The sequence below is a fragment of the Fringilla coelebs genome (assembly GCF_963513975.1).
Source record: "Fringilla coelebs genome assembly, chromosome: 29".
Classification (NCBI taxonomy): Eukaryota; Metazoa; Chordata; class Aves; order Passeriformes; family Fringillidae; genus Fringilla; species Fringilla coelebs.
This window is the reverse complement of record NC_140055.1, coordinates 1,863,851-1,889,354: the sequence shown is the minus strand read 5'-3', so window position 1 is coordinate 1,889,354 and position 25,504 is coordinate 1,863,851. Positions and strand designations below refer to the sequence as shown.

At 63.2% G+C, this 25,504-nt stretch overlaps 6 protein-coding genes across 19 annotated transcripts; 3 read left to right on the top strand and 3 right to left on the bottom strand.

Annotated features, from left to right (window-relative positions):
• Positions 1 to 160: 160 nt before the first annotated feature.
• On the bottom strand, positions 161 to 3,638 carry PBXIP1 (PBX homeobox interacting protein 1). Of its 5 annotated transcripts, none has more exons than XM_084222983.1 (11): positions 3,568 to 3,638; positions 2,969 to 3,047; positions 2,686 to 2,791; positions 2,534 to 2,601; positions 2,298 to 2,457; positions 1,993 to 2,226; positions 1,888 to 1,911; positions 1,732 to 1,805; positions 1,522 to 1,647; positions 461 to 1,434; positions 161 to 380 (listed from the first exon to the last, which is right to left on the bottom strand). In XM_084222983.1, the coding sequence occupies exons 2-11, from the start codon at positions 3,026 to 3,028 to the stop codon at positions 323 to 325; spliced, it is 1,884 nt and encodes a 627-aa protein (XP_084079109.1). In that variant the 5' UTR covers positions 3,029 to 3,047; positions 3,568 to 3,638; the 3' UTR covers positions 161 to 322. The 5 variants fall into 5 exon arrangements, with proteins under 5 accessions (XP_084079109.1, XP_084079111.1, XP_084079110.1 ...); XM_084222985.1 differs by having other exon boundaries at positions 1,993 to 2,205; XM_084222984.1 differs by having other exon boundaries at positions 2,298 to 2,442.
• A 200-nt stretch (positions 3,639 to 3,838) lies between these two features.
• PYGO2 (pygopus family PHD finger 2) lies at positions 3,839 to 5,763 on the bottom strand. 2 transcript variants are annotated; one of them, XM_084223301.1, is made up of 3 exons: positions 5,530 to 5,763; positions 5,402 to 5,451; positions 3,839 to 5,326 (listed from the first exon to the last, which is right to left on the bottom strand). In XM_084223301.1, exons 1-3 carry the CDS (start codon positions 5,642 to 5,644, stop codon positions 4,253 to 4,255), a joined length of 1,239 nt encoding a protein of 412 aa, XP_084079427.1. In that variant the 5' UTR covers positions 5,645 to 5,763; the 3' UTR covers positions 3,839 to 4,252. The 2 variants fall into 2 exon arrangements, with proteins under 2 accessions (XP_084079427.1, XP_084079426.1); XM_084223300.1 differs by having other exon boundaries at positions 5,402 to 5,763.
• A 158-nt stretch (positions 5,764 to 5,921) lies between these two features.
• Positions 5,922 to 17,224, bottom strand: SHC1 (SHC adaptor protein 1). 5 transcript variants are annotated; one of them, XM_084223354.1, is made up of 13 exons: positions 17,126 to 17,224; positions 10,666 to 10,827; positions 10,371 to 10,441; positions 9,993 to 10,056; positions 9,613 to 9,732; positions 9,134 to 9,187; positions 8,979 to 9,030; positions 8,672 to 8,798; positions 8,406 to 8,574; positions 8,164 to 8,221; positions 7,880 to 8,050; positions 7,091 to 7,353; positions 5,922 to 6,834 (listed from the first exon to the last, which is right to left on the bottom strand). In XM_084223354.1, the coding sequence occupies exons 2-13, from the start codon at positions 10,822 to 10,824 to the stop codon at positions 6,706 to 6,708; spliced, it is 1,437 nt and encodes a 478-aa protein (XP_084079480.1). In that variant the 5' UTR covers positions 10,825 to 10,827; positions 17,126 to 17,224; the 3' UTR covers positions 5,922 to 6,705. The 5 variants fall into 5 exon arrangements, with proteins under 5 accessions (XP_084079480.1, XP_084079479.1, XP_084079478.1 ...); XM_084223353.1 differs by lacking the exon at positions 17,126 to 17,224 and adding an exon at positions 16,425 to 16,464; XM_084223352.1 differs by lacking the exon at positions 17,126 to 17,224 and adding an exon at positions 16,319 to 16,378.
• On the top strand, positions 11,957 to 17,482 carry CKS1B (CDC28 protein kinase regulatory subunit 1B). Of its 4 annotated transcripts, none has more exons than XM_084223357.1 (3): positions 11,957 to 12,101; positions 17,077 to 17,204; positions 17,271 to 17,482. In XM_084223357.1, the coding sequence occupies exons 1-3, from the start codon at positions 11,986 to 11,988 to the stop codon at positions 17,321 to 17,323; spliced, it is 297 nt and encodes a 98-aa protein (XP_084079483.1). In that variant the 5' UTR covers positions 11,957 to 11,985; the 3' UTR covers positions 17,324 to 17,482. The 4 variants fall into 4 exon arrangements, with proteins under 4 accessions (XP_084079483.1, XP_084079481.1, XP_084079484.1 ...); XM_084223358.1 differs by lacking the exon at positions 11,957 to 12,101 and adding an exon at positions 16,660 to 16,749; XM_084223355.1 differs by having other exon boundaries at positions 17,077 to 17,482.
• Positions 17,483 to 17,841: 359 nt separating this feature from the next.
• On the top strand, positions 17,842 to 21,496 carry FLAD1 (flavin adenine dinucleotide synthetase 1). Its single transcript, XM_084223015.1, has 8 exons — positions 17,842 to 18,003; positions 18,092 to 18,851; positions 19,263 to 19,410; positions 19,598 to 19,696; positions 19,789 to 19,978; positions 20,335 to 20,408; positions 20,490 to 21,192; positions 21,396 to 21,496. The coding sequence occupies exons 1-7, from the start codon at positions 17,854 to 17,856 to the stop codon at positions 20,623 to 20,625; spliced, it is 1,557 nt and encodes a 518-aa protein (XP_084079141.1). The 5' UTR covers positions 17,842 to 17,853; the 3' UTR covers positions 20,626 to 21,192; positions 21,396 to 21,496.
• A 1,049-nt stretch (positions 21,497 to 22,545) lies between these two features.
• LOC311164096 (mothers against decapentaplegic homolog 6-like) lies at positions 22,546 to 25,188 on the top strand. 2 transcript variants are annotated; one of them, XM_084223408.1, is made up of 4 exons: positions 22,546 to 22,608; positions 22,972 to 23,385; positions 23,519 to 23,617; positions 24,231 to 25,178. In XM_084223408.1, the coding sequence occupies exons 2-4, from the start codon at positions 22,992 to 22,994 to the stop codon at positions 24,764 to 24,766; spliced, it is 1,029 nt and encodes a 342-aa protein (XP_084079534.1). In that variant the 5' UTR covers positions 22,546 to 22,608; positions 22,972 to 22,991; the 3' UTR covers positions 24,767 to 25,178. The 2 variants fall into 2 exon arrangements, with proteins under 2 accessions (XP_084079534.1, XP_084079533.1); XM_084223407.1 differs by having other exon boundaries at positions 22,552 to 23,385; positions 23,519 to 23,602; positions 24,231 to 25,188.
• The last annotated feature ends 316 nt before the right edge of the window (positions 25,189 to 25,504 follow it).

The following is a 25,504-nucleotide window of genomic DNA, read 5'->3' as shown; positions in this document are numbered from 1 at the left end:
CAGCACTCCTTCCTTCCCTCTCACAGCACCTTCTTTCCCCACAGCACTTCAGTCCCATCTGCTTCCCCCTTACACACCCCATTCCTCCTCTGAACCCCCATTTCTCCATCCCTCTTCCCTCAGCACCTCCCCTTCCCCCATATCTACACAGCTCTGCCCAGCAGTGACTTTATTCATGGTGGCAGTGCAGCGTCACACAGTGCATTTGGTTGGGGACGTGGCCCTACTTGGCCCTACAGGGTGTGGGTCACCCCCAGCCCCCATGAACAGCATGTGGGGAGCCCTTGCATGGGGGTGCTGGCACACTACTGCTCCTCTGGCTCTACCCACGTGTGCCATGCTGCCTTGGGGCTCTCTGGCTCCACACGTTCCCGGAGGTGCTGCAAGAGAAGGAAAAATGTGATGGGCAGCACTGGGGGGGAATCCCTGGGGACCCCTGGCACCACCCAGCCCAGCTCACCCGCTGTAGTGCCGCAGCATGTACTCCTCGAAGCCATCGGCCGCCTCCTTGTCGCCCCGCTCCTGCCTCGCCACATCCTCAAGCAGATCCTCCACATCATCCACAAAATCCACAAACCGCAGGCGGTCGTGGGCAAAGACACCGTCAGCCCTGAAGGCCCCATCGAGCCGTGGTGCCAGCCTCCCAAACTGTCTCCCCAAGCCCAGCTGCCCCATGAAGCTCTCCAGCAGTTGTAGGAACTGCACCTTCTGCACTGGCTCCAGGGCAACCCCAAGCACTTCCTGGCCCTCCTTGAGGGCACAGTCAGTCACCCCAGAACAGCCCTGTGGTGCCCGGTACCGCTTGAGCCAGGGCAGCTCATGGGAATCGTGCCGGGGGTGGCTGTGAGACGGCTTCCCCCAGGCTTTGCCTGGCTTGTGCTCACGGGGGGCTCGGGGCTCCTTCTTGTGGGGTTTGCCCTGCTCTCTCCTCTCCTGCTCATGGGGGGACCCCCTGGTGCCATGCTGTTTGTGCCACTTGCTCTCCTTCTCCACCTTGGATGGCTTCTTCCAGGGTGTGGAGAAGGACCCTGACCTGTCTGCTTCCAGCACCTGGGCCAGGTGCTGCTCCAGGGTGCTCAGTTCCTCCACGAGCCCCTTGAGATCCCCAGAGCCCCGCACACGGTCCAGAGTGTCCGCTAGCTCCTGCCGCAGTGAATCCAGGCTGCCGTGCCGCCGCGCCGAGGCCTTGCCGTGCCCTGGCACGCCTGTGGCACGTGCCTGCTCTGCCCTCGGCTCCCTGGGGCTGCCAGGGGCCCCCGTGGTGGCCTGCAGGCGCCGCAGCTCAGCCTGGGCCTCCCGCAGCGCGGTCACCTCCCGCTCCAGCGCCGCGCGCAGCCGCGCGTTCTCCGTGGCCAGGCTCTGCTGCTGCACCCCAGCTGCCGCCGCCTCACCCTCGCTCTTGTGCAGCAGTGCCTGCAGATCTTCCTTGTGGGCCTGGGGCAGGGGTGGGAAGGTGTGAAAGACGTGGCAGCGGGACAGCAGCACCGGGACACAGACGGAGATGTGGTACTGGGCACCAACCTGTAGCTCTGCCTGCATGAGCCGGATCTCCTGGTTCTCTTTGGCCAGCTTGTCCAGCAGCTGGCTCATGGACTGCATGCTCTGCGGGCCCCCATCATCTGGCAGAGGGGGCTTCTGCTGCGAGTCCTGGAGGACAGGAAGGTTGGGAGCCCTGGGAGCGTTGAGGACACCCTCTGCCCTCACTCAGCCCTGCTTGAAACCCCTCCTTACATTGCTGTCTATGGAGAGCAGTGACTCCTGCTCCCCAGCAGCCAAGTCCCAGCTCCCCACACTCTCCACAGGGCCTGCAGAGAAGGACATGGTTCTGAATGTCCAGGCTGCTGTGAGATGTCCCCCTGCCCAGGTAGGCTAGTCACTTCTACTCACCATCTGGCACATCGTAGATACCACCTGGGGAGAGGAGGGGACAATGAGGGGGACGTCTGGAGCCCACCCTGTCCCTGGGGCCTTGGCCACTGAGACCCCACTTACCAGTGACGATCAACAGCCCCACAACAACCACGGCCAAGGCCCCCAGCAGGTATGTGCTCATACTGAGCCCATCATCACCAGTGTCTGGTGTCCCCCGCTGTGGGGCAGGTGTGACCGTGGGGGGCTCAGGACGGGGCTTGTGGCCCGGCCGCCACCGCAGCCCCTCCGTGTTATCGTCACTGCTGGTGCAGGACACGTCCTCCGTTGTTGGCCCTAGGGGGAGATGGGAGGGACCTCCAGGAAGGGTCTACACCTAAACACTGCCAGCACAGATTCCCTCAGGCCAGTTCCCCGTGAGGTCTGACCTTCTTGGGGGGTGTCAGGGCAGGGCTGTGGCTCAGCCTCAGCATTCAGCTCCTCCTGCTCATTGCCCTCCAACACACTGGGCTCTGCAGAGCCATCCAGGGCAGGCCCTGTCCATGCCTTGGAGTCCTCACATTTCTCTGGGTCCTGCAGACACAGGCACTGGCACATGGGGTATCCCTGTGTGGGGAGCAGCCCACCAGTTCCAGCTCACCCCCAAACCCCCGGTCTGACTCACCCCCTGCCCGCTGCCCTCAGGGCACAAGGTCTGGCTGGGGAAAGTAGTGGCACCATTGGCAGTCACAGCTGGGGAGAGGCAGAGCATGGGGATGAGACAGTGACACAGGAAGGTGACACCAGGCTTGCCCCATACCCCTGGTGGCTGCCTGCCTGTGGCTGTGTCCTGGGTGCCTTCATCCTCCTCCTCCAGTTCCTCATTGTCAGATCCATGGGAGGCTGAGTCCTGCTCTGGACCCACCGTGTCAATGGGCAGACCCTAGAGCAAGGGGGTACATAGGGAGACACTTTTAGCCCTGACCTCCATGTGCCTACAGCCCCAGGTGGGCAATGCAGGGTGTGCCTAAGGGCCCCAAGGCAGGGGGTCCCAGTTCTGGGATGTTGCCCTGGAGATCTCAAGGAGTGAGGGTCTGCTCTGGCGGCTGTGAGCCCTCACCTCACTGCCCGCCAGCACCCAGCTGCTCTCTGAATCTCGGGGATCCAATTTCTCCGCCATAGGGACAGTCCAGCGCTACCTGCAAGGGGACAGATGGGCGGACACACGGACAGCGGGACACAACCCAGCTCCCAGGAGCGGCTGGATGTGACCGGGAGAGCCACGGTGCCGGTGCCAGCCCGTCCCTCCAGCCTGTAGCTGGGAGGCTTTCAGGGAGCCGTCCCGGTGCACCAGCTCTGGGCTGCACCCCCTGACACCAGCTGCCGCCGCGGGATATTTTTAGCCAGTGATGCGACCCAGCAGGTGGACGGGAGACTCAGGGCCTGGCGAGGGGGAACCAGGGGCCCCGGTCGGGATCCCACCGCCCCACAGCAAAACGGCAGCACCGGACGGGGGTCTCGAGCAGCCCCCGCCCCTCTCTCCCCCCACCCCCGCCCCACCCGTCCGGGACTCAGAACCAGCCTGGGGGTGACGGCCCCGCCGCTGACAACCCCCTCCTCTCCGCTTCCCACGGCCTCTCCGAGCTGCGCCCGCGCCCTCAGCCCCGTCCTGGCGCCGGTTCGGCCCGGCAGGGGCGGCGCTCCCGTCGGTCCCGGTACCTGCGCCCGCCGCGTCCTGCCGGGAACTTTCCCCGGGGCCGCCACCGCCCCCCAGCCGGGGCGCGCACGTGACGCCAGCAGCCAATCACAGCCCGCGGCGCAGCGTCGCGAGCAGGGGGCGGGGACAGCGGGCGCGGCCCCGCCCGTACCGAACACCAACCCCCCCGTCCCGGTACCAGACAGACACCGAGAGCCCCGGACAGACACCGACACGCGCGTTTAAGAGTTTTATAACGACGGTACAAAAATTTCCATTAACGATTGGCCAAAACGGACGGACCTGGGGTGGGGAGCGGGTACCGGGACCATCCCGAGCACCGGAGCAGGAGGCACCGGGACTGCACCGTGGATGTGGAAGGGGGCGCAAGGAGCGCTGCACAGCCCAAGAGGTGCCCCCCGCAAGGGTAATGACCTAACTGGGGGCAGCACTGTGGAGCACCGGGAAGCCCCAGCCCCGGTGCACCGGGGCCAGAGCCTAGCCCACAGCAAAGGGCTGACACCGGCATGGCCAGCACTGTCCTGGGTGGTCCCCTGGTAGGTCCTGGTGCCAGGCAGTGCCCGGTGAGCAGCCACAGCCAGCGCATGGCAGTGGCTCTCTGGCTGGCAGGGGGGGCAACAGCTACAAAAAACGGGTGTTTGGTCCTAAATCAGTGGGGAAAGCTGTACATGGCGGCTGAAGGGTGGCTCAGCCGTCGTTGGCGGTCACCAGCTGTCCCATGCCCTCCCGGATGTAGACCGACTGGATCTCCTTCGTCTTGAGGCAGAAGTCACAGGCCCAGACGGCGGAGGCCTCGGTGGTGAGCAGCCCGTAGGCGTTCTCGGTCATGCCCGTGCACTCCCGGTGGAACCACTTCTGGCAGGAGGCCTCGCACAGGATGGCGTCTTGGTCATCGTTCACCTCGTTGCGACAGGCCCCGCAGGGGTAGACGAGCCCCGGGGGCGGCTGGTGGCCCGAGGCGCTGCCGGCCTTGCCGGGGGGCGGCAGGGGGAGGCTGTTGCTCTCGGGGGTGCTGGCGCTGCGGCCGGCGCTGTTGGGGGCAAAGCCGGGCTGTGCCCCGTTGACGGTGGCGGGGGAGCCCGAGTGCTGCTCCTGGGCGAAGGTGCTGGGGGGAGGGTTCTTGCCCCCCTCCTCGCTGCTAGCGGGGAAGCCGGGATCCGCCCCAGGGAAGGGACTGGCCGTGGGGGGCAGCGGGGGCATGTTCTGCCCGGGGCGCTGCATGGGCGACTGTCCAAAGAGGTTGCCGGGCTGGCTGAAGCGCTGAGCCACTGCTGGGCCCCCGGGGGGGTTGAGGGCTGGCCCGGGTCCCATGTCCCCCCGCGGGGGCTGCCCCATAGTGGGGGACATCATGGGCCCGAAGCCCGCAACAGGCCCCTGCATGAGCTGCCCCATAGGGGGGCTGAAGTTCTGTCCGAGGGGCTGGCTGAAGGGCTGCCCGGCGAAGGTCAAGCCCCCCGGCTGCACGTAGTTTGGATTCTGGGGCGGCATGCTAAAGGCCGGGCCCATCTGCCCGGGGGCGAACGGGGGCGGCTGCCTCCGCAGGGGCTGGGGACCCCCGCCGTAACCAGGGGGCACCTGCGGCGACATCCCCCCCTGCATGCGGAAACCGCCGAAGGGGACGGGGCTGCCCAGGAAGGGGGCGGGCGCCGCGCCCACTTTGGGGGCCCCGAAATCATCCTCGAAGGGGTTGGAAGCCACCAGGTGGTCCACCATGGGAGTGGGCGGCGGGGCGAACTCCGAGAGGTGCGAGTAGGCAGGGCCCTGCGGGGAGAAGGTTGCGGTCAGGGTTGCTGCCGCGCGTCCCCGGCCCCCGCGCTGCCCCGAGCCCGGCCCTACCTGCGTGTTGGATTTGCGCCGCTTCTTCTCGGGGCTCTTCATCTGCAGCCCTGCGGGGACAAGCGAGACCGCGTCAGCGGAGCCGGGGCGACCCCCACCCACCCCGGTCCCGGTCCCCCGGCGCTCACCTGCCTTGCCCTGCTTCCGGCCGGGCCCGCCGGCGGCAGCGCTGCCCGCGGGGTGCGGGGGCCCCGGCGGGGCCGGGACCGCTCCCTCCAGCTTCTCTGCGTGCGGGGCCGCCATAGCCCTCACAGCGCGCGCGTCGCCGCCATGGCCCCACCGGAACCGGAACCCGCGCGGGGCCAATCACAGCGCGGGAGGGCGGGACGACGCGCGCGAGACGCGTCAATCACCGCAGGCTCCCGCCCCACCCGCCAGTCGGACCAAACCAAATGCAGCGCGACGGGAGGGGGGACCAGACGGGACAAACCACGTACGAGGTCCGGGGGGGGAAGAGAAGGGAGCACGGGGGGGAACCACCCGCCCAGAGCGACCCCTCCCAGCTCACACCAGCCAGGGCCTAGAGAAATACCAACTTTAATACAACCGCCAGTTCCTTTGGTATAGCGGGGCAGGGGCCTGGGGCTGCGAGGGGCGGGTCTGCGCTTTGGCTTGGGGGAGTTACACTGTGCATGCAGGGGGGTCCTCCCGCCAACCCCCGGGGCTGCCAGAGCTGCCCTTGCCCAGCCGGGACGGGCAGGGAGGAAGGGGACGTGGTGGCACGTGTCCTGGAGCACAAGCATGTCACGGAGGGGGTACGGGGTGCTGGGAGCATGGGGGAGGCTCTGTAACCAGCCCCTGCCCTTGCATAAGAGTGTGGGACCTGCGGGGTCAAGGCACAGAGTTAACACGTAAAGTGATCCGGTACAGTCGAGGGCCTCGTGCTTGGGGGAGCGGAGCCCCCCCATGGGCCCCCTCCTTGGCCCAGGGGCCAGAGATAAGGACAGGCTGCCTCTGGCTCAGGGGGGCTCAGCCCTGCCAGTCCTGAGCCCGTGCTGGTGAGCACAAGAATGCCTGTGGCACAGCAGCAGGGCTGGGTTTTGGTAGGAGCTGAATTGCTCTGCAAAGGCTGGAGCTGGAGGAGCACGGGCTTTGCAAGAACAGTTCCCTACCCTGCAGGCACTCACAGCCTGAGCCCCCCATGGCCACCGGCTCCACGTGGTGAAAGGAGAGAGGCCCTGTCCTCAGGCAAGTCCGTGCTCAGTCCCGGGTGGAGCACCTGAAGAGTCTGAGGGCTCCCTGGGGCACGAACACGGCTGGAGGGCTGCGCATTGGGGCTGCCGGGCACTGGGGTCCCCGGGCGCTCACAGTCTCCTCTCCACGGGCTGCTGCAGGCACATCTCACTGCCGGCCGAGATGATGGGCAGGTGATTGTCCATGTGGTAGCTGATGAGGTGGCTGACGCTCTCAAAGCGATGGTCTTTTGTCCGCACCTGGGGGACCAGAAAGGGGCGCTCAGGAGGCTGTCGGTGCCCACGTCAGGCCACAGCTACCACCCTCCATGGCACAGGCTGGGCACAGAGTTGGGGCTGCAGTCTCAAACCCATGCTCTGCCAGGCCCTGTCCATCCCCAAAGCCAGTCCAGAGTTGTCCCCTGACCAGCAGTGCAGAACCCCAATGCCCTGGTGGCTCTTGTAACCCCTAGGACCCCCCCTGCTGTCCCAAGCTCCATCCCCTATGAGGACTCACCACTCCCTCGGGATCGACGAGCAGCAGATGCTTGGGCTGCCCACCCTGCAAGCCAGTCAGCACATACTGGCCCGGGGTGGTGGTGCTCTCCCTCACCAGGAAGTCCCCGTTCACCTTCAGCAGCTTCTCAGCCTCCTTGCGGCTCATTTTGCCATGGTACCAGGGCTCCCTTCTCAGCTGCTCCTCCATGGAGGCCACCACCTGGGCAGGGGGCAGCCCCACAGGCACAGATGGGGGCACACGCAGGGCATCTTCAAAGGGCTCTGCAAGGACAGAGGAGCAGTTTTGGAATATGCCTCTTGTTGACGGAGTGACAAAACTATCCTTTGTCCCTTTAAAAAGGAAATAAGCCCAGAAGTTTCTATTTTGGATTAAGTGAAAAGGCATCTTATAGGACTTGGAGCTCTTCACTTCAAACCTAAGGATAGCTAATTGGACAGGAGCTAAAAAGTCTTGCTTGGGCAATTTACTAGAAAAAGAAGAGAACAAAGAGATTAATTGCTTTTGTGAGGTGTTTTACTGGGGGCCTCTTGCACTTGGATCGGTTTTTCTCTGTAAAGAGTTTGTTATTTTGCCTTTTATTAAAACTTTTCTGTTTCCAACACTGTCACAGAAGCCATCCTGCTGATTTTATGCCTTCTAAGGTAGCTGAGCTATCTTGGGTGTGAAATAGATCTCCAAGAGCTTACGAGACCTGGCTCGAGGAGACTCCTAATTCAGGGCAGGGGGACCATGACCAAGCCCACAGCAACCTATGCACGGCCCTGGCTGCAGGCACTGTTCACTCACTCATGTCAAAGAGGTCCCTCTGTGTGCTGCCGTTGGCTGTGGCAGGGGTGCTGCTGGCAGCTGGAGCTTGGCGTGTCTTGTCTATGTTCTGCACGTTGACGTAGGACGGGTCATCAAAGAGGTCTGTGCGCCCAGACGTGCCTGCTGGAGCTGGGTACTTCTCTCTCCCTGCTGCCAGGAGCACTGTGGTCAGCAGGGCTTCAGCCCACCTTGGACCCCCACCAGTGCCCACTATCAGAGTACTGGGGATCCATGGAAGAGGATGGAGACACCCACCACATTACCTTGGGCAGGAGCATGCTGCTTCTGGGGGTCATACTCCCCACTGGATTGGCCAACAGGCTGCAGGGAGAGGCAGTGATGAGCCCCCATCCCCTTTTCCTGCTCATCCCCCTTCCCGCTCCCCACAACCCAGAGACACCCGGGAGACACAAATAACTTTCAGCAGAACCCGTGGCACACTCAGGGTCCCTGCGTCTCCCTTGTAAGATGGTGCCTCCCTGAGAGGACGTGACCAGAGTCTCACCAGTGTGGCACCCAAGTGATTTGGGGTCTGAGCAGCCCCATCCTGCAGCCTCATGTCCACGACCCCCCCGATGGGAGGTTCCTTGCCAGGGAAGTCGTTGTAGTATTGGTGATCCGGGGCTGGTTCCTCCTCTTCTTCATCCCAGGCAGAGCCATCAAACCCTGCCATCCTGGGAGAGCACAGCACAGATAAGCCCGTGACGGCAGCCATGGCTGCATCCCTTCTCCACAGCCACCTTCCTCCTTGTCACACCACCCTGCTCTGACCTGTCGTGGGGGGTCACCAGCTTTGGAGGGTTCTTCAGGTACTGCTTGAAGCGCAGCTCGAAGGCCTGCCCGATGGTGCTGATCACATCCTGTGCCAAGCCTTCAGGACACTCCAGGATATGGCAGGCTGGGTAGAAAATGGTGGGGTGGGATTGTGGAACTCCAGCACCAAGCTCTCCACCCCTGAGCCTGCCCTGTGCACCCCAGAGCTTTTTTAGGGGTCACCCAGTTCCCCCCCTACGTTGAGCTGATCCTGAACACCTCCAAAGTGGGGCTTTGGCATCGAGGACCCTTGCAGCACCCTCACCTCTCTGATTGACGGGGTCTTTGGCAACATAGGCAACATATTCAGCTGTGTCCTGTGGGTGAGACGGCAGCAGTGAGACAGGGCTGCTGGGGAGCACTGGGCAGAGGGCAGGAGAGGCCCCCACACAGGGCACGGGTACCCTGCCAGGTACTCACCGGGTCTCCCCCTGATGCAAAGGAAATAGACTGCATGTGGTGGTTGGCGATGATCTGTAAGGTGGAGAGCTTGTTGGACACAGCCAGGAATTCCTTGTCACCCACCCAGGGGTGGCACATCCCACTCCTCCCAGGGCTGACCTGCCATGGGGGCTCAAAATCCTTCAGAGCCCTGGTTATGAGCCACAGACTACCAGGAAAAGGACTGGGTCATCCCAGGGATGTGGGGTCAAAACCAAGAGATCTGGCCCCAGGCAAGGGGACTTGGGTCTCACTGTCTCCAGGAGAGATCCCACAAAGCACACAGGATATTCCTCCCACCTCTTCAGCCCCAGGGACTGTGGGAAGGTGAGCACTCATCTCACAGCCCATCCAGACATTCCCTGGGGAGGCTGGGGGCATCCTCTGCCCCAGCAAGATCTGAGCTACATGAGGATTTCTGCTTGTCCAAAGCCAACCCAACCCTTCCCCATTCTCACCTGCTTGCAGTCTGAGGCCATGAGGTTGAGGCTGCTGGTGGAGATGGTCAGGGTGATGGGCATGCCTGCAAACTTCAGGTTGCTCTTGCCCAGGATGGAGTTCAGGGAGCGGCTGCAGGGCTAGGGGCAAATGGTGGCATAGAGAAGGGGCTCCCCAGATCAGACAGCCCAGCAGCAGGGGGACAGGGCACATCCCACTGCTTCCACAGCAGAGATGGGCACCTTGTCCTCACCAGTGGCCCTGGCCCAAGCCTCAGCTGGGAGATCAGAGCCCTGGGCTGACCAGCACAGCATTGTCAGCTGGGCTGGCATCTGGTCCTTGGCCCTGTGCCCAAACTAGCCACAAAGACTCCCCCAGCAGCTTCCCAGCCAGGCCTCACCTTCCTCCTCCTCACGGCTCCCTTGGCACCAGGCACGGCCTCACATACCAGCCCAATGGCCTCCCTGCAGGGAGTACAGTGAAATATCAGCCCCCACAGTGCCTGCCTTGCCCCAAGACCCCCTCAAACACTGCGCTCAGGACAGTGAAGACACAGGCATCAGCACAGGAGAAACAGGGTGACAAACTGAAAGCTCTCAGGCAGTGCCAGCTGGGCCTCTTTGGGTGGGCAAGGTGCACTGGAATTAGTATTTGATGGGCTGCAGCAGTCCCTAGCCCCCACTGAAAGCCCCACATGATACCAGTGCTTGCCTAGGGCTCAGACAACTTCCTCCCCCCTCCCCAAAAGGAGCAGCCCCTGGGGAGAGGGAGAGCTCACCTGGTCACCTGTGTCCTGGTGTTGAAATCCAGAGCCCTCATGGACTGGAGCACTTCCACACAGCCCATGTACTGTGCAAGAGAGCAAGGTGAGCTTGGCTAGCCATGGAGTTTGTCCCCCATGCAGCCAGGGAGGGGGATGAGGCCTCAAGCACCCCAGCTCTGCAGCAATAACTTCTCCAGGAATCCCACTGCCCTGCCCTGTCCCCCAGCCCTCCCAAAAAGCATGATGCATCTTCCCACCAGGAGGTCCCAAAATCCCCGCAGTGACCCTTCCCAGTGTCCCCAGCACTCACCCGGACATGGTAGGAGACCCCAGAGCCCATGACCTTGTCATCTGGATGCAGCCAGCCACGGGTGGGCTTATTGACAAAGCTGCCGTGGCGGGTCCACTCATCACCCCCCAGCTGGCCGCCTTCCACCCGCGTCTTCTTCCCACAGCTCAGCTTGTTCATATCCTGGGAACAGACAGCGACAGGTCTCCCTGAGCCAGGGCTGGCACCACCCCCTGGCACTAGTGCTGGCATCCCAGGGGGACCAGGCTCCCCTGGGCTGCTGCTGGCTGCAGAGCCCCGCAAGCTGAGCAAGTTGGCGGGATTGGAGAGCTTCAGGTTGGCCATTTTGGGGAAGAAGGAGCAGAGGGTGGTAGGGCTCTCCTCCAGCTCAGGCGAGAGCTCCCCGAGAGGTGCAGCGTGGCTGAGGGAGGAGGACAGGGAACCAGGCAGAGACTGCATGCTTGCAAGGGACTCCACTGGGGAGGGCAGGACTCCCAGGCCCGCCACGACCTCCTCCGGAGAGGAGACAGACTCATTCCGCAGGTGGCTGTATTTGCTCTTTTGCAGGAGATCCATGCTGGAGGCAGGCGAGAAGGGCCACAACCGCCCTGTCCCGAGTGGCAGTAGGGTGGATGGAGCCAGCTGGGCCTCACAAGGGCCCCACAGAGAGTCCGAGTGCCTGCAGCCGCCAGGAAGCTGCCCACAAGCAGAAGCCTCGGCCGAATTCTGCGCTAGGTCCACGCCAGCCTGACATGGCTGGCAGGGAGAGCTGGGCCTGGCACACCGGGCAGCGGGTCCAGGGGCTGCCCGGCACCGTGCAGGCACAGCTGATCAGTCGTGATCGGCGACAGCAAGGATGTGCAGATCCGTTCAGACTGAGAGCAACGCGCTACAGCAGGGAGGAAATGGGGATGCGGCGACACCCTGGGGAGCCGCTGGCACAGGGAGGGGCGCTCAGAATGCTCTGGGCCCAGCCCGGAGGTCCTCAAGCCCCTCGCCACTTCAACACCGGCCAGCAACAAAACCCATTGTCTTCATCCAGAGCCAGCTCCAGCTCCCTCTGCCCTGCTGCTGGGCTCAGCACGGCCACCCTCCGCCCCACAGCTCACTCCAGCCCCTGTGCCGCTGCCCGCTAAGAGAAAATCAAAAGCATGAATATTTAAAGCCCGGAGATGAGGCAGACACAGAGCACATCCAAGCCCATCCCAGCCCTGCTCCAAGCACTGTCCAGGAGGGAACAAGGTCCTTCTGTGGCAGCCAGCACCACGCAACCCACGTGCCGGCGGCGAGCAGCTGCTGTTGCCTTGCCGGGCTCTGCCGGGGGGGAGCAGCGATGCTGAGATGACACCGGTGCTCGCAGCTTCCTGGAATACGGGGACATGCAGTCCTTTGAGAGCACAGATCTTGCCTGGAGGGCTGCTGGGAGAAAGAGGAGGACGGCCAGGAGCAGGATACAGGTAGGCTGTGCGCTGGGCAAGGCAGGGCTCAGCACAAACCCCCAGCCGTGGTAGGGAGCCTGTGGGAGAGGCTGCAGCTAATCGCTGCTGCTTCCCGCATCCCAGCTGCTCCTCCCGAGAGAAGAGATAAAGGGGCTGCGGCTGATCGGAAGAGCTGTGCTGACTCACAGGCGGCGGGGCAGGCTCTGCCCGCGGCGCGGGCTGCGCTGGGGCTGGGGCTCAGCGCAGGAGGGGCTCCCGGCGAGGGGTGGGGACGCAGCGCTTATCTGGAGCAGAAAAATCAAGGTCACAGGCGGAGCTAGCGGGAGCGGGCGGCAAGAACGTGCCGGGGGCAAAGTTGGCCCCTTCAGCCTCGGGAGGCTGGGTGAAACTCCCACCTGTGGATCAGGGGGCTCAGGGGCAGGTCTCCCCTGCTGCCCTATCCTCGACGCACTTGCATGCAGCCAGAACTTGGGCCAGCCCCACTGTGCTGCCCTCCACAGCCCTGGCCCCACTGAGGGGCAAGAGCTCCCCCCATCCCCTCTAGAATGAGGCAAGGAGTTCAGACAGAACCCAACCCCTGACGCATCACAAGCCAGATCCTTACGAACCAGCAGGTGCTCTGTCCGCCAAACCAAAACTGGGTAAATCCAGGCCAAGGAAAAGGCTTTCCTTGCTTGGAGCCTTTGCCCAGCATTGCTTGACACCAGCAGCTGCCTGCCCCACTTCACAAAGCCTGGCACACTGCCATGGGGACAGGAAAAGGAAAGCCACAACAGGGCTGGAAATTGCCACCTCCGTGATGCGAGGGGCTGTGGCACATGCGAGTGGGCCCACCACTGAAGCATCTCCTTGGCCATGCACACTAGCTCTGTCAAGGCCAGCCCCCCCAGCTCAGCCATGGTGGTCCCACAGGCACAGAGAGCCTGTGCTGGCTGTTTCTCACAGTGCCTGTCCCCTCCAGGGGCCCCTGGCTGCTCAGTGCTGTGACCTTCCTGTGGCCGCAGCACCACTCCTCTAAAGAAAAGCAGGAAGCCCGGAGCCAGGAAGTTGCTGGCCCGGTGAGGGGCCAGCGCAGCCTTGTTGCCAGGGGAGCCTGGCTGGGCAGCATCAAGTGGCCACAGAGCAGTGGAGTTTGCCCATGATGGACTGGCCAGAGGTTGATATGGGCCTGGGCTTGCCTGGCACGACAGCTCTGTGAGCCCTGATGCTTTCCCTGGATGAGAGCAGGAGGGAATTGCAGGGGGACAGGAGTGTCTACTTGGCCCCTTTCCACCACCCCAGGGCTTGGAACAGCCATCACCTTCAGGCAGCAAAGGGCTGATTAACCTCCCAGCTGAAGCTCCTGCTCAGACACATCTCTGCTTTTATAAACTAGAGTAATTCCTGATTTTCTCAGAACCTTCGAGGCCAGTCTGTTACAAGATGCACTGCAATTCCCAGCCCTTGGAGACCAGAGGCGCTACCATCACAGCCCCCCCAGCCTCAGAGTCCACCCCAGGGCATCAGAGCTCCCCCCCAGTGGGCTCTGAGTGCAGAAGGCAAACCTGGAGACGTACAAAGGCGCAGAACACCGGCCCTGCCTGAACAGACAGCCCCAAGCCCCATCCCCAGGCTGCAGCCCTTCCCCTTGCCAGGCAGATGCCAGGAACTCCTGCCCCTGCAGCAGAGGATGAGCAGAGCAGCTGGAACAACGGCCCCCAGGGAGCTCTGGGAACAAGTGCTGGTCCAGCTGTTCCATGTGCCCTGCCACCAAAGAAAGACAGGGATCATGAGAAACAGAGGGATGTGGACTACCTTCAGGCACCTGAGACTGGGAATTCACACACCAGCTAGGGCAAGGAAGAGAAGCAGAGTGGGGATGCTCAGGGCTCTGCCACCAACATCCTCCCTGGAAAGAAACTGGGAGCTGAGTCAGAGGCCTGGAACATACCAGTGGTTTGGCAAGAAATCACAGCAAGGTGCAGGTGGCCACACAAACATACAAACCTTGCCCTGGGCAGGAGACCCCCTCTGTCCAACTGCAGCCAATGCTGAACCTCTGAGGCAGGGGGGAAGCAAAGGAGAACACTCAAGTCCCCCACACATCACAGCAGCATCGAACAACATTTACGCATTCCTGCACGCAACCTCTCCTTCATTCTGAAGAGGGGGTTAGGAGATACCAGTGGAGGCATGAGGAAGAGGCTGGAGACCTCCCAGAAGGCAGAGGAGGCAGGCAGGATCCACCACCGAAGCCACTTAGCCCTCCACCGAAGTCCTTACCACATACTCCATCGCCGGCGGAGGGCAGGGCAGGCCCCGGGCAGGGAGCAGACACAGAGCCCCTCTCGTCTGGCACTCCGACCTGCGGTTCGGGGACAAACAGGGAGTTAGCCAGCCCTGTGCCAGCCCGCTGAGGTGGCTGGGGGCCACGGTGCCAAGAGGCAGACCCTGCTCCTCCATGCTGTCCACAGGCGGATGGGGCTGTGGCTGCTGTGCCACGCTGCTGGCACAAAGAGTAAGAGAAACCTGGAAGCCACCTTCTTCCCATCTGAAAGAAGATGGGGATGGGATGCGCTGGTACAGGAACACCGGGCTGAGCCTGGCACTGCCTGGGCCCTGCCCACACTGGCAAATGGTATTGGGGACCTAGAGTCACTCTGACCCAAGGAAAGTGCTGGAGCCGATCCCTGCCCAGCCCAAAAACCAGTACAGGAAAGCCACATGCAAGGAGGGAGAGCAAAGGCAACCAGGAGGGCAGAGCTGCCCCCTCCTGCACCCATTCAGCCAGCACCCTGATGCAAAATTATACACAGAGCCCCCAGGGCTGTGTCCCTTACTCCCAGGGGACTGGCAAAGACAGGAGTTGTGGAAAGAGTCTACAAGGGGTGAGCTGGCAAAGGCAGGAAGCTCTGTGAGGGGAAAACAAGCAAGCAAAGCACTCTTCTCACTCCTCTCACTGCCACTGCCCAGCCGAGGCAGTCAAGGCCAGGCTGGTGGAGCAGTGCAGGGCAGCAGGCATGATTTACTGCTTGGCAGCAGTTGTATCTTTATCTGCCTGTGCCAGCTGTCGCCACCAGCTTGGAAGTCAGTGAGATAAGGAGGGCTGTGCTTGGCCATGGCAGTGGAGATTGACCCCTGAAGCACCACGCCGCTGCCAAGCAGAGGTGGCGACCAGGGCACCGAGGCCGGTGGCAGGGAAGGAGCATCTGGACCCAGAGCCAGGGTGCTCAGCCTTACCAAAGCCCATTTGTCCCTCCCGAGGATAGAACACTGCTATGCACAGCTCCAGAGGGGGCCCAGCCAAGACATTCCCCCACCAAAGGGCCATGGGTGGATCCTCAAACCCTCCTTGGCTGAAAGGAGATAGCATTTTCAGCCCCTCTGGTACAGGCTGACACCAGGGCAGCCCTGGCAAGCACGGAAAAGAAGTGCCCTTTGCCTACAGACTTCTGCAGTGTCAACATGGCAAGCAAGATCCAGGTCACATCTCCTTGGAAGCTGTGTCGATGGTCTACAATCTGTGTGAGTGAGCCTGTCTAAGAGATTCAAGGGGAGAAGCAAGAACACATGGACACAACATGCTGCTGGAGAACAGACATAGATCTCCAAGGGGGAGCAGCTACCCTTGTCCACAACAGCTGGGTAGGCTCCAGGTACTCACTGCTGCCTGGCTCTGAAGCATAGAAGGCGGAAGGGCAGAGGCCAGCACCGCAGAGGCCGAGGAAACCTCCAAACCCAGCCGCTGCCTCGTCCCTGCTGGAGGTCATGCCAGCCTTGGGGCTCGGGGTTGTCCCCAGACCCTGCAGTGCCTCTACAGCCGGTGTCCTTCCCGTGCACCGCACCGGCACGGGGTGGGGCAACGCAAGCCGGACCCCAGGCACAGGCAGGCAACCGCCACGGCGGGAGGGTCACCCCCGATCTCAGCACAGCCCGGCACCGGCTCCTCCGCCCCACGTCGGGCGGCACAGGAGGGTCCGGGCCTGCCCCACGGCCAGGCTCCCTGACGCCGGGCGAACGAGGCAGCTAGGAAGGGCGGCTCGGCCCTCATAGCACGGGGAGCGGCGGCGGCAGAACCCCCAGAACTCGTTCCGCGGAAGGCGGCGGCGAAGCGGCGAGCGACGTGGCCTCAGTCCGGCGACACAGCGGCCGTAGGGGCACGGCGGGGCCTGGCCCTGGGTCCCGGGCCCTCCGCGGGTCCCCCCCCCCTCCTCCGTCCGCGCGCGCCCTCACCGCCCCGGCCGGCGCGCGCTCACCGGGCACCATCGGTCACGCGCGGGCCTCGCGCCGCTCTCCGCCGCTCCCGCGCGCCCCCTCTCCCCCCGCCCTCCCCTCCCTCCCGCCACCCTCACCGCCACTCACTTCCGGCCCGCGCCCCTCCGGCGTGGCCCCGCTGCGCCCATGCCACGTGACACGCGCGAGCCAATCGCGGGCCAGCGCCCGGCCCGCGGGAAGCGGCGCCGCAGCCACGCCGCCTCGCGCGCGCGCCGGCCAATGGGCAGCCGCCCCACCCCGCCCCCGGCGCGGCGCCGACCAATGGGCGCGCGAGGCGGCGGTGTTTGAAAGCGCCGCGGGGGGGCGGGGGCGCCAACAGCCGCCGAGGGAGGGTACGGCGGGCCTGTCCCGTCATGGCGCACAAACAGATCTACTACTCGGACAAGTACGACGATGAGGAGTTTGAGTACCGGTACGTAGCGGGAAGGGGTCCCGGTAACACCTGCTTGATAAGGATGCAGGGGTTTGGGTTAAGGTTTGCTGGGCTGAGGGAGGGAAATGCCTCGATGGCGTAGAACGGTGCGGCGGGGAGGCTGTTAACGGCTCGCGAGTGGGAGGGGAGAGGTGGGCGAGTCGTGGCTCCCTGGTGAGGCAAGAGGGGAATTATCCTGGTAACTCGGGGGGTCCCCGTGATGGTTCTGTATCGGGTTACGGCGCTGGTGCCGTTAACAGCTCTCCGGTAGGGAATGAGGGGTTGTCGGGGGTGCCCCGGTGTTGACTGAGAGGTGTGGGGCTGCAGGCACGTGATGCTGCCCAAGGACATCGCCAAGCTGGTGCCCAAGACCCACCTGCTGTCGGAGTCGGAGTGGCGGAACCTGGGCGTGCAGCAGAGCCAGGGCTGGGTCCACTACATGATCCACGAGCCAGGTGAGCCCCGCGGGGGAGCGGGTGACACCCAGGCGGCCCGGCCTGACCCCCTCTTTTGCCCCGCAGAGCCCCACATCCTGCTCTTCCGACGGCCGTTGCCGAAGAAGCCAGAAAAGTGAGTGGTTCCTGGTCTGCTGAAGCTCCCACTCCTTCCGCGCTGAGAAAACACCTTTCTCCTCCTTCTCGGCATTTCTCGGGGGCTTCACTCCGTGACCCTCGACGCTGCCTGGGCGTCGTTTTGGCTGCTCGGCCCTGGTTCCGGAGGCCCTTCCCGTTGCGATGCCTCCAAAGCTTCAATAAAGTGATGTTTGGGAGCTGTCTGTCTGCAGTGCTGGGGGCAGCTGGGGTGGAGGGCGAAGGGATCCCTGTGCCGTGGAGTCTGTCCCGCGGGGGTTCCTGAGGAGGCTCCGCGGGGTCTGGGGGAGCCTCTCCGCGCCCACCGGAGAGGGCACATGCCCCGGTCCGCCGGGCACGGTCGTGGAGGCGGAGCTGCACGGACACCCCCTTCCCCCGGCCCTGCGATGGTTGTGTCCCCGCAGGCCCTGCCTCTTGGCCAATTGGATCTGGCGGGATCGTGTGACTGACGTGCGGGCCGGCCTGTGAGCGTGCGGGGCGGTGTCGCGGTGTGCGGGGGTGCCCGGGCGGCTCCATGTGGGGGGTGCTGCGCGCTGTGGGACGAGTGCGCGGCCCTCTGCGCGCTGCCGCCTGCCGCCTCATGGCCTCTTCGGGCCCGGCCGCGGTGACCCAGGGATCCGCCAGCACCGCCGGCATCATCATCATCGGCGACGAGATTCTCAAGGTGCGGCCGGGGGCGGGCGTGGGGCGGGCTGGGGCCTGCGCCTGGGGTCGGGGCGCCTCGCAGTGATGGGCGTCTCCGGTCCCCTCAGGGCTACACGCAGGATACGAACTCCTTCTTCATGTGCCGGCGGCTGCGGGCTCTTGGCGTGAGTGTCGCCCGGATCTCTGTGGTTCCCGATGACGTGGAGGCCATCGCCAGCGAGGTGGCCACCTTTGCTGCTCGCTTCACCTACGTGCTGACCTCCGGGGGCATCGGTCCCACGCACGACGATGTGACCTTTGAGGCCGTGGCTAAGGCCTTTGGGGAGCGGGTCGTCCTCCATCCCGAGCTGGTGGCCCTGGTGCACAAGTTCTTTGGCAAGAAAGAGGAGCAGTGCCCTGAGATGAAGCTGGCTCGCATCCCCGAGTCCTCCCACCTCAACTACGGCAGGGACGGGCACAGTGGCAGCACCTTCAAGTATCCGCTGGTCAGTGTGCGCAATGTCTACATCTTCCCCGGCATCCCGGCACTGATGGAGCGTGCCCTGGATGGCCTTGCTCACCTCTTTCACAGCAAACAGACCCACTTCCACTCCCGCACCCTCTATGTGGCATCTGATGAGATGCTCATCACGCCGGTGCTGGACAGGGCTGATGCCACCTTCCGGGGCCGTGTTAGTCTGGGCTCCTACCCAGACTGGACCAGCAACTACTACCGTGTGAAGCTGACCCTGGACTCAGAGTCAGAGCAGGACCTGGAGGAAGCATATGGCTTCTTGATGAGGGAGCTGCCACCGGGTGTTGCTGTGCCGTTGGTGACAGACTGTGTCTCTCCAGCAGCTGTGGAGGTTTATGGCCTGGCTGAGTCAGGTACTGGGAAGAGGTGCTGCAGCACAGCTCCGTGGTTCTCCTGTGCAGCCTAGCAGGGCTGGGGCAGTGGGAACACCAGCCTGGCAGCAGAGCTTGCCTGTTGTGCGCTGGGAGGCTTGAGGCATGCTGCAGCTGCAGTGGGCTTCATCCCGCACAGGTGGGAATGATACCTGTAACCTCAGTTAGAGCTGGTGGTGGCAGGGTCTGAGAGCACAGTGTGCTGCAGTGCCACAGTTCCCCAGTGCCTTCATTATCCCTGTCACATTGTGGCAGATCTCTGGGCTGAACAAGCTCTTGGCTGTGGTGCCAGCAATGGCTCTGTTGTGTGTCCAGAGGGTGAAGTGCCCTAGGCCCTGAGGCCGTGCTAAGGGGGCGTGAGCTGGGCAGGCACCAACTCTCCTGTCCTGGCAGGCTCGGCCCTGGGGCAGAAGGTGGCAGCAGCCCTGAGAACGATCGAGGAGGCTTTGGACCAGTACAGCCTGGTCCAGCTCTGCGTGGGCTTCAACGGGGGCAAGGACTGCACAGCCCTGCTGCACCTCGTCCATGCTGCTGTGCAGAGGTACCCACGCATGGGGCTCCAGGCTGGGGCAAGGTGCAGGGGTCCTGCAGACCCCGGCCAGGGTTCTGGGGCTCTTGCTTGCCCTACCCTGGGGGAATGAGTGGATTCCTGGGCTGGTGGAATCTGGACGCTGCCTTGCCTCCAGTTGCCATGGGTCAGAGTCCAGCTGCACTGGGTCTCTCTGCAGGCGGTTCCCAGCGAGGCAGGAGAAGCTGCAGGTGCTCTACATTCGCATTGTGTCCCCATTCCCTGAAATGGAGCAGTTCATTCAGGCAACAGTCCAGAGGTAGGAGGCACAGTGGGGCGGGCTGCTGCCCAGAGGCTGTGCAGTGCTGCTTGCGGCCTGCAGACAGCTAGCTGCCCACCCTGCCTGTGCAGGTATGGGGTCCAGCTGTGCACTGTGGAGGGCTCCATCCGGGAGGCACTGACCCAGCTGAAGGAGCAGCAGCCCCAGCTGGAGGCTGTCCTGATGGGAACGCGGCGCACGGACCCGTACTCACGGACCCTGACCCCCATGTGTGTGACAGACCCTGACTGGCCCCCTTACATGCGGGTGAACCCCTTGCTGGTATGTGGTCCCCACCTGCTGTGGGGCTGGAGCTGTTGCCACAGGGCCTGGCAGGGGCACCTGATGGGGCTGGGAACCAGCAGTGATCCACCCCCATCCTGGATAGATTCTCTCACAGTTCTCACTCTCCAGAGTATTTGCTGCCCCTTGCTGCAGTGAGGCTGCTGGGTGCTGTTGGGCAGGGCTCGGTCTTGCCTGCTGGGGGGTTGCTCTGTGTTTGGGGAGGTGCTGGGAGGGGCAGTAGCACTCTGATGACTGTCTGGCTCTCCCAGGTGCTCTCCAAGAAGGTCTGGTTTAGGGAGACAAGGGAGCAGACTTTTGCCTCTGCCTCAATCCCTGCCCAATTCTGCCTGCAGGATTGGACCTACCGGGACATCTGGGAATTCCTGCGCAAGCTCTTTGTCCCCTACTGTATCCTCTATGACAAGGGGTGAGTGCCTGGTGCTGCCCTTCTCACATGCACAGCCAGTAGCTCTGGGTGCAGTCCTGCAGCTGCTTCTTCCCTCCACAGCTACACGTCCCTGGGGAGCATGACCAACACCAAGAAGAACCCAGCCCTGCGCTGCACTGATGCTCAGGGCCGGGAGAGCTACAGGCCTGCCTATGAGCTGGAAAATGAGGAAGAAGAGCGCACCTCCCGCCAGTGAAGGCCACGCTCTGGGAGCCTCCACTGGAATGCTGCTGGGAGTGACACTGAATAAAGTTGCTGCCTGTCAGCACTAAATAAACCTGCTGCAGTCTGCACTGCACTGGCACGTGGTCTTGTTGAGCCCTGAGGGCTCCATGGGCAGAGGTGGGAGGAACAAAAGGGTCCCCAGGTTGTGCCCCGTCCCTGCACCCACTATTGTAGGAGTTTTGGAAATGCAGAGAATGTAGCAGGTTCTAGTGCTTGCCAGGGCCCCACACGTCAACACTGCTGCCTCTCCCACCATGTCAGATCCTGTTGATTCCTCATGGGCCATGCACCTCCTCTGGACCATGGCAGCCTGTCTGCAGGGTGCTCCCCAGCAAGTGGCACGGGTACAGGCACTGGCACTGCCAGCACCCACTGCCACCTCCCTTGGGCTGCGCCTGGGCTCCTGGTTGCTGCGACTTCTGTGGAAATGCATCTGCTTCCTTCTCTGCAGCTGGTGCATCCGTGAGCTGCTGGACTAGGGAAGGACCCTCCCAGTGTCACAGGACCCTGTCAGCCCCTTCCTGCCTTGGTGCTGTGGGTGAGTGACCTGCCTGCAGCTTGACTTGACATGGTGTTTGGACCGTGGCAGGGGCCTGGCTGTGGTGTTTGGGGGTGACAGAAACCAGCCATGGTGCTCCTGGAGTGAAGGGGCCTGGCTGTGGCAGTTCTGGGGGTTGAGAGGGTGTGGCCTTGGTACTGGTCAGTGGGTTGTTACCCCCTGTGCCTCTCTCCCCTCCCCAGGACTGTCCCTGTGCTGATGGAGCTGATGGACTTCTGGCGCTGAGACTCTGCTCCAGCCTGTGCTCCCCCCAGTCAGAGACCCCAATAAACCTGAGCAGTGCCTGACTGGCTGCATCTGTTTGGGCAGAGCTCTGGGAATGTCTGTGTGTATGTGTGTGTGTGTGTGTGTCCCCAAACCTCCCAGTCCCAGCCCCTGGGTAGCACTAAGGCATTCCAGCACACCCCTTGCCCCTGTCCAGGACTGAGGGTCCCCATGTCCCTTAGGGCCAAGGGGCAAGAGTTGGGCTGGGGTTCTGCCTGCATGTCCTTCCTGCTGCCCCACTCCTGGCTGTTTCCTGTTTCAGTCTGTGGGAAGCAGCTAGAGCAAAATATCTCCAATGGGCCCAGCCTGGCTAGGAGCTGCAGCAAAGGTCATGGCTGGTGGCACAAGAGCATAGCTGTGGGGGTGGCTGTGGGTCTGTGAGCCCACCCTGCCCCATTGCTGCCTGTGCTGGTGCCTGGCCCCAGCTCAGGGGAAGCTCTGCATGCCCCGTCCTCGGCAGCAGCGCTGGCGCCACTGTGGCCTCCCTTATCTCGGCGGGAAGTCAGGAGCAGGAAGCCTGGCCCGGCGCGGGATAAGGGTCCCGTTTACATTAGCTCCTTTGTTGTGGAGCAGGCTCCCACCCTCACCCACTGCCCGCGGGGGGGCCGCAGCCAGGTCAAGATCTGAGGGGCAGCAGGAACCCTTGCCCAAGATGCCCGGAGGGGCTTAGGTGGTCCTTGCAAGGGTCCCTGTGAAGACACAAGTAAGGATGGGGTCTGCCAAGATGGTGCCCTGTCACTGTGCCTTGTGGCCTCCCCCTGCCCAGATCAGCTACTCAGCTGGACCCTGCCCTGTGGTTGTGCACTGGTGTCTGTGGTGCTTTTTGGGCTCCAGTCTGTGCCTGGCTGCCTTGGTAGCACGGTGCTGGGCATCCCTGACCACTGGAGCCCAGGCATCTTGTGCCTTCCATGTCCTGGTGTGGTAGCCCTGGTGGTGGCTCAGCCCCAGGGCTGGCTGGGATGAGGGAAATCAATGAATTCCCCAAACGGGAAGGTCCGGGGGAGGGGAGAGCGTCCCAGCACAGGAAAAAGTCCAGGCAGTGACGCGTGACGGGCAGAGCAGTGCCGGCCGCCCTGAGAGCACAGCCCCATGCAGTGCCCTGGAGCCTCTCACCCACCTCCGCCACCCACCGTGAGTGAGACCCTCTTCTGCAGGGACCCCTTTCCCAGCCCCATGACAGGGGAGTGAGAGGGGAGCGGGTGGGTGCTGTGGGCAGGAGCATATGGACCCCTGCCCTCGCTGTCTGAGCACAGGCAGGTTCCCCAGCAGTAAGGGTTGTTCTTGGGCTCATGTCTGATGTGACCTTTGGGATGCCAGTACGCCTTGAAGTGGCACCGTGCCCTCGTGGTGGGGATGACAGCAGCAAGTCCAGGCAAAAGCAGCCTTGCTGGGGATCTGGGTGGACAGAGAAAGATGCACAGGGTCCCCATTGGGACCCCCCGGAGCCACAGCCCTCTGAGGGCACGGGGGGTGATGCCTGTCTCCATCCTGCAGGTGGTCCCCACGACCACCGCATGTTCCGTTCGCGCCGTGCCGGGCTGGTGCGGAGGCTGTGGCGGCAGCGCTGTGCAGCAGCCAGCCCCGAGGATGGCCCCGCTGCCCTCAAACCAGCGGTGCATGCCCTCTTCAAGAAGCTGAAGGATGAGGAGCTGGAGCTGCTGGTGCAGGTGGTGGAGAGCCGGGGCGCCTGGGAGTCTGGCTGCGTTTTGGCACCACGGGGGGACCCACGAGGGGTCAAGCAGGGATTGCCCCCTCAAGTCCTGCTCTGTCGCCTCTTCCGCTGGCCTGACCTCCACCAGTCCCATGAGCTCAAGCACCTCTGCTACTGTGCTGGGGGCCAGGGAGCCTGCGGGGACTTGGCTGGGCTGTGCTGCAACCCCCATCATTTCAGCCGCCTGGCTGTACCTGGTGAGTGCTGGCAGCAACACTGGAGGCCCCCTTGCCCACCCAGGCTCTGACCCCTGCTCTCTGGAGCTGCCTCAGGGCTCCAGGGGGGCAGGATGCACTCCCAGCCTCCTATTTGCTTCTCTCTCCCCTGCAGAAACCCCGCCACCCCCCTACTTGAAGGCATCCTGTGGTCCTTCCTGGCCAGATGAGCCCCAGCTCATGGAGTTCAGCTACGACGGTGGGGACTGGTGCGGTAAGATAGGCCCACCAGGCTGCACAGCCTTCTGCCACACCCAGCAGGCAGGAGGGCACTGGGCAGGGCTGAACCCCTGAGTCAGAAGCAGAGATTGGAGGGGACAGAACATGAAAATCAGGGAATGGAGCCAGCAGTCACTCCCAGCAGGAGGAAAAGACTCCGACAGGGGATGAGGGGTTCCTGCTGGGGGAGCGGTCTGGGCCCAGACGCCCCCCCGCCACTGAAGCTCCTGTTATTTTTGGCAGCGCCAGGCTCCCTGCTGGAGGAAGCGCTGCCTATGGGGACACACACAATGTGCCTTGACGCACACAGCCCCAGCTCCCGCCTGGCTGCTGGCCACCAAGGCCACCAGCTGCCGCTGCCCCACCTTCCCCTGCACTCAGGGACCAACCCCCCTCACAGCCCTCCCCCAGCCCTTCACCACGGTACTTGGGGACTGGGAACAGCTCCAGAGGCTCACACCCAGCGCAGGACTCTGTGCTGAGGCATCCCTGGTGCGCCACGTCCATCTATCTGTCCTCATACGCCCTCTGTGCCCACTCCCCTTGGCCAGTCCAGCTGCTTGGCTCAGTCACGTCCTGCTGCTGACAGCTCTGTTCTCCCCTGCCAGACACCAGTCCCTCATGGAGCACCATCAAGGACGGCTGTTGGTGCAAACTGGCTTACTGGGAGTACCGGACACGCGTGGGCCGCCTCTACGCCGTGCACGAGGCATCGGTGAACGTCTTCTGCGAGCTGCCGTGGGGCAGCGGGTTCTGCCTGGCCCAGCTGCCCGCCGCCTACCGCAGCTGCGCCGTGCGGCGGGCACGGGGCAAGATTGGCCGGGGGCTGCTGCTGAGCCAGGAGCCAGGTGGTGTCTGGGCGTACAACCGCAGCGAGCACCCCATCTTCGTCAGCTCGCCCACCCTGAGCCCCCCCGGGGCCTGCGGGCTCCCTGTGCTCAAGGTGCTGCCTGGCTACTCGGCAAAGGTGTTTGATTATGAGTGGGCAGGGGACAGAGGGGGCTGGCAGCTGCCTGGGGAGGGACCCTGTGACCCCCACAGTATCCGCATCAGCTTTGCCAAGGGCTGGGGACCCTGCTACTCCCGGCAGTTCATCACCTCCTGCCCGTGCTGGCTTGAGGTCCTGCTGAACCAGCCACGCTGAGGCTGGGGCTGGTGGGGGGTGCCAGGGAGCTCCCCCAAACAGGTTTACAAGCTGGGGGGCCCTTCTACTGTTCCTCAGCCCCTGTCTTCCAGGGCTGTGTTGCAGCAGGAGCGTCCTGGCTCTGGGGACTCTGTGCCTCAGTGCGGAATGGATGCAGTGCCTCTCTTGCATGGTTCACCACCTTGCCAGCACCTGCTTCCCCCAGCCATGGGGCACTCAGTGACACAGGGCACTATTTAATATCTTTTTTAAAAATGTTATTATTTTAATGTTTACGTTTATATTAATTTATCTATTTTTGTAAAAAAAGCAGAGCATGAGGCAGGAGTCCCCATTGTCAGGGCCAGGCCTGGAGGGTGGCAGCCAGGGCCGGTGGGGACAGGGGGAGCCGGAGAGAAGGGAGGTGAGAGGGAGTGGAGGAGGAGAGGGGGCCTGTGAGCCTAGGTGTCACTGCAGACAAGGGGAATGGGAGTGAATTGGTACAGCTGGGGAGGTGGGGCAGGTGAGCACAGCTGGAATGTGGGGTAGGTTAGAACATCTGGATAGGTGTGGAGCAGATTAAAACATCTGGATTGGTGTATCATAGGTTGGAATATCTGGATAGGTGTGGGGTGGATTAGAACATGTGGATAGGTGTGGGGTAGGTTAGAATATCTGGATAGGTGCAGGGCAGGTGCAATGAGGGGGGGGCAGGTGAGCACCCCTGGGATAGGGACCGGTTCAGGGTTACTCAAGCTA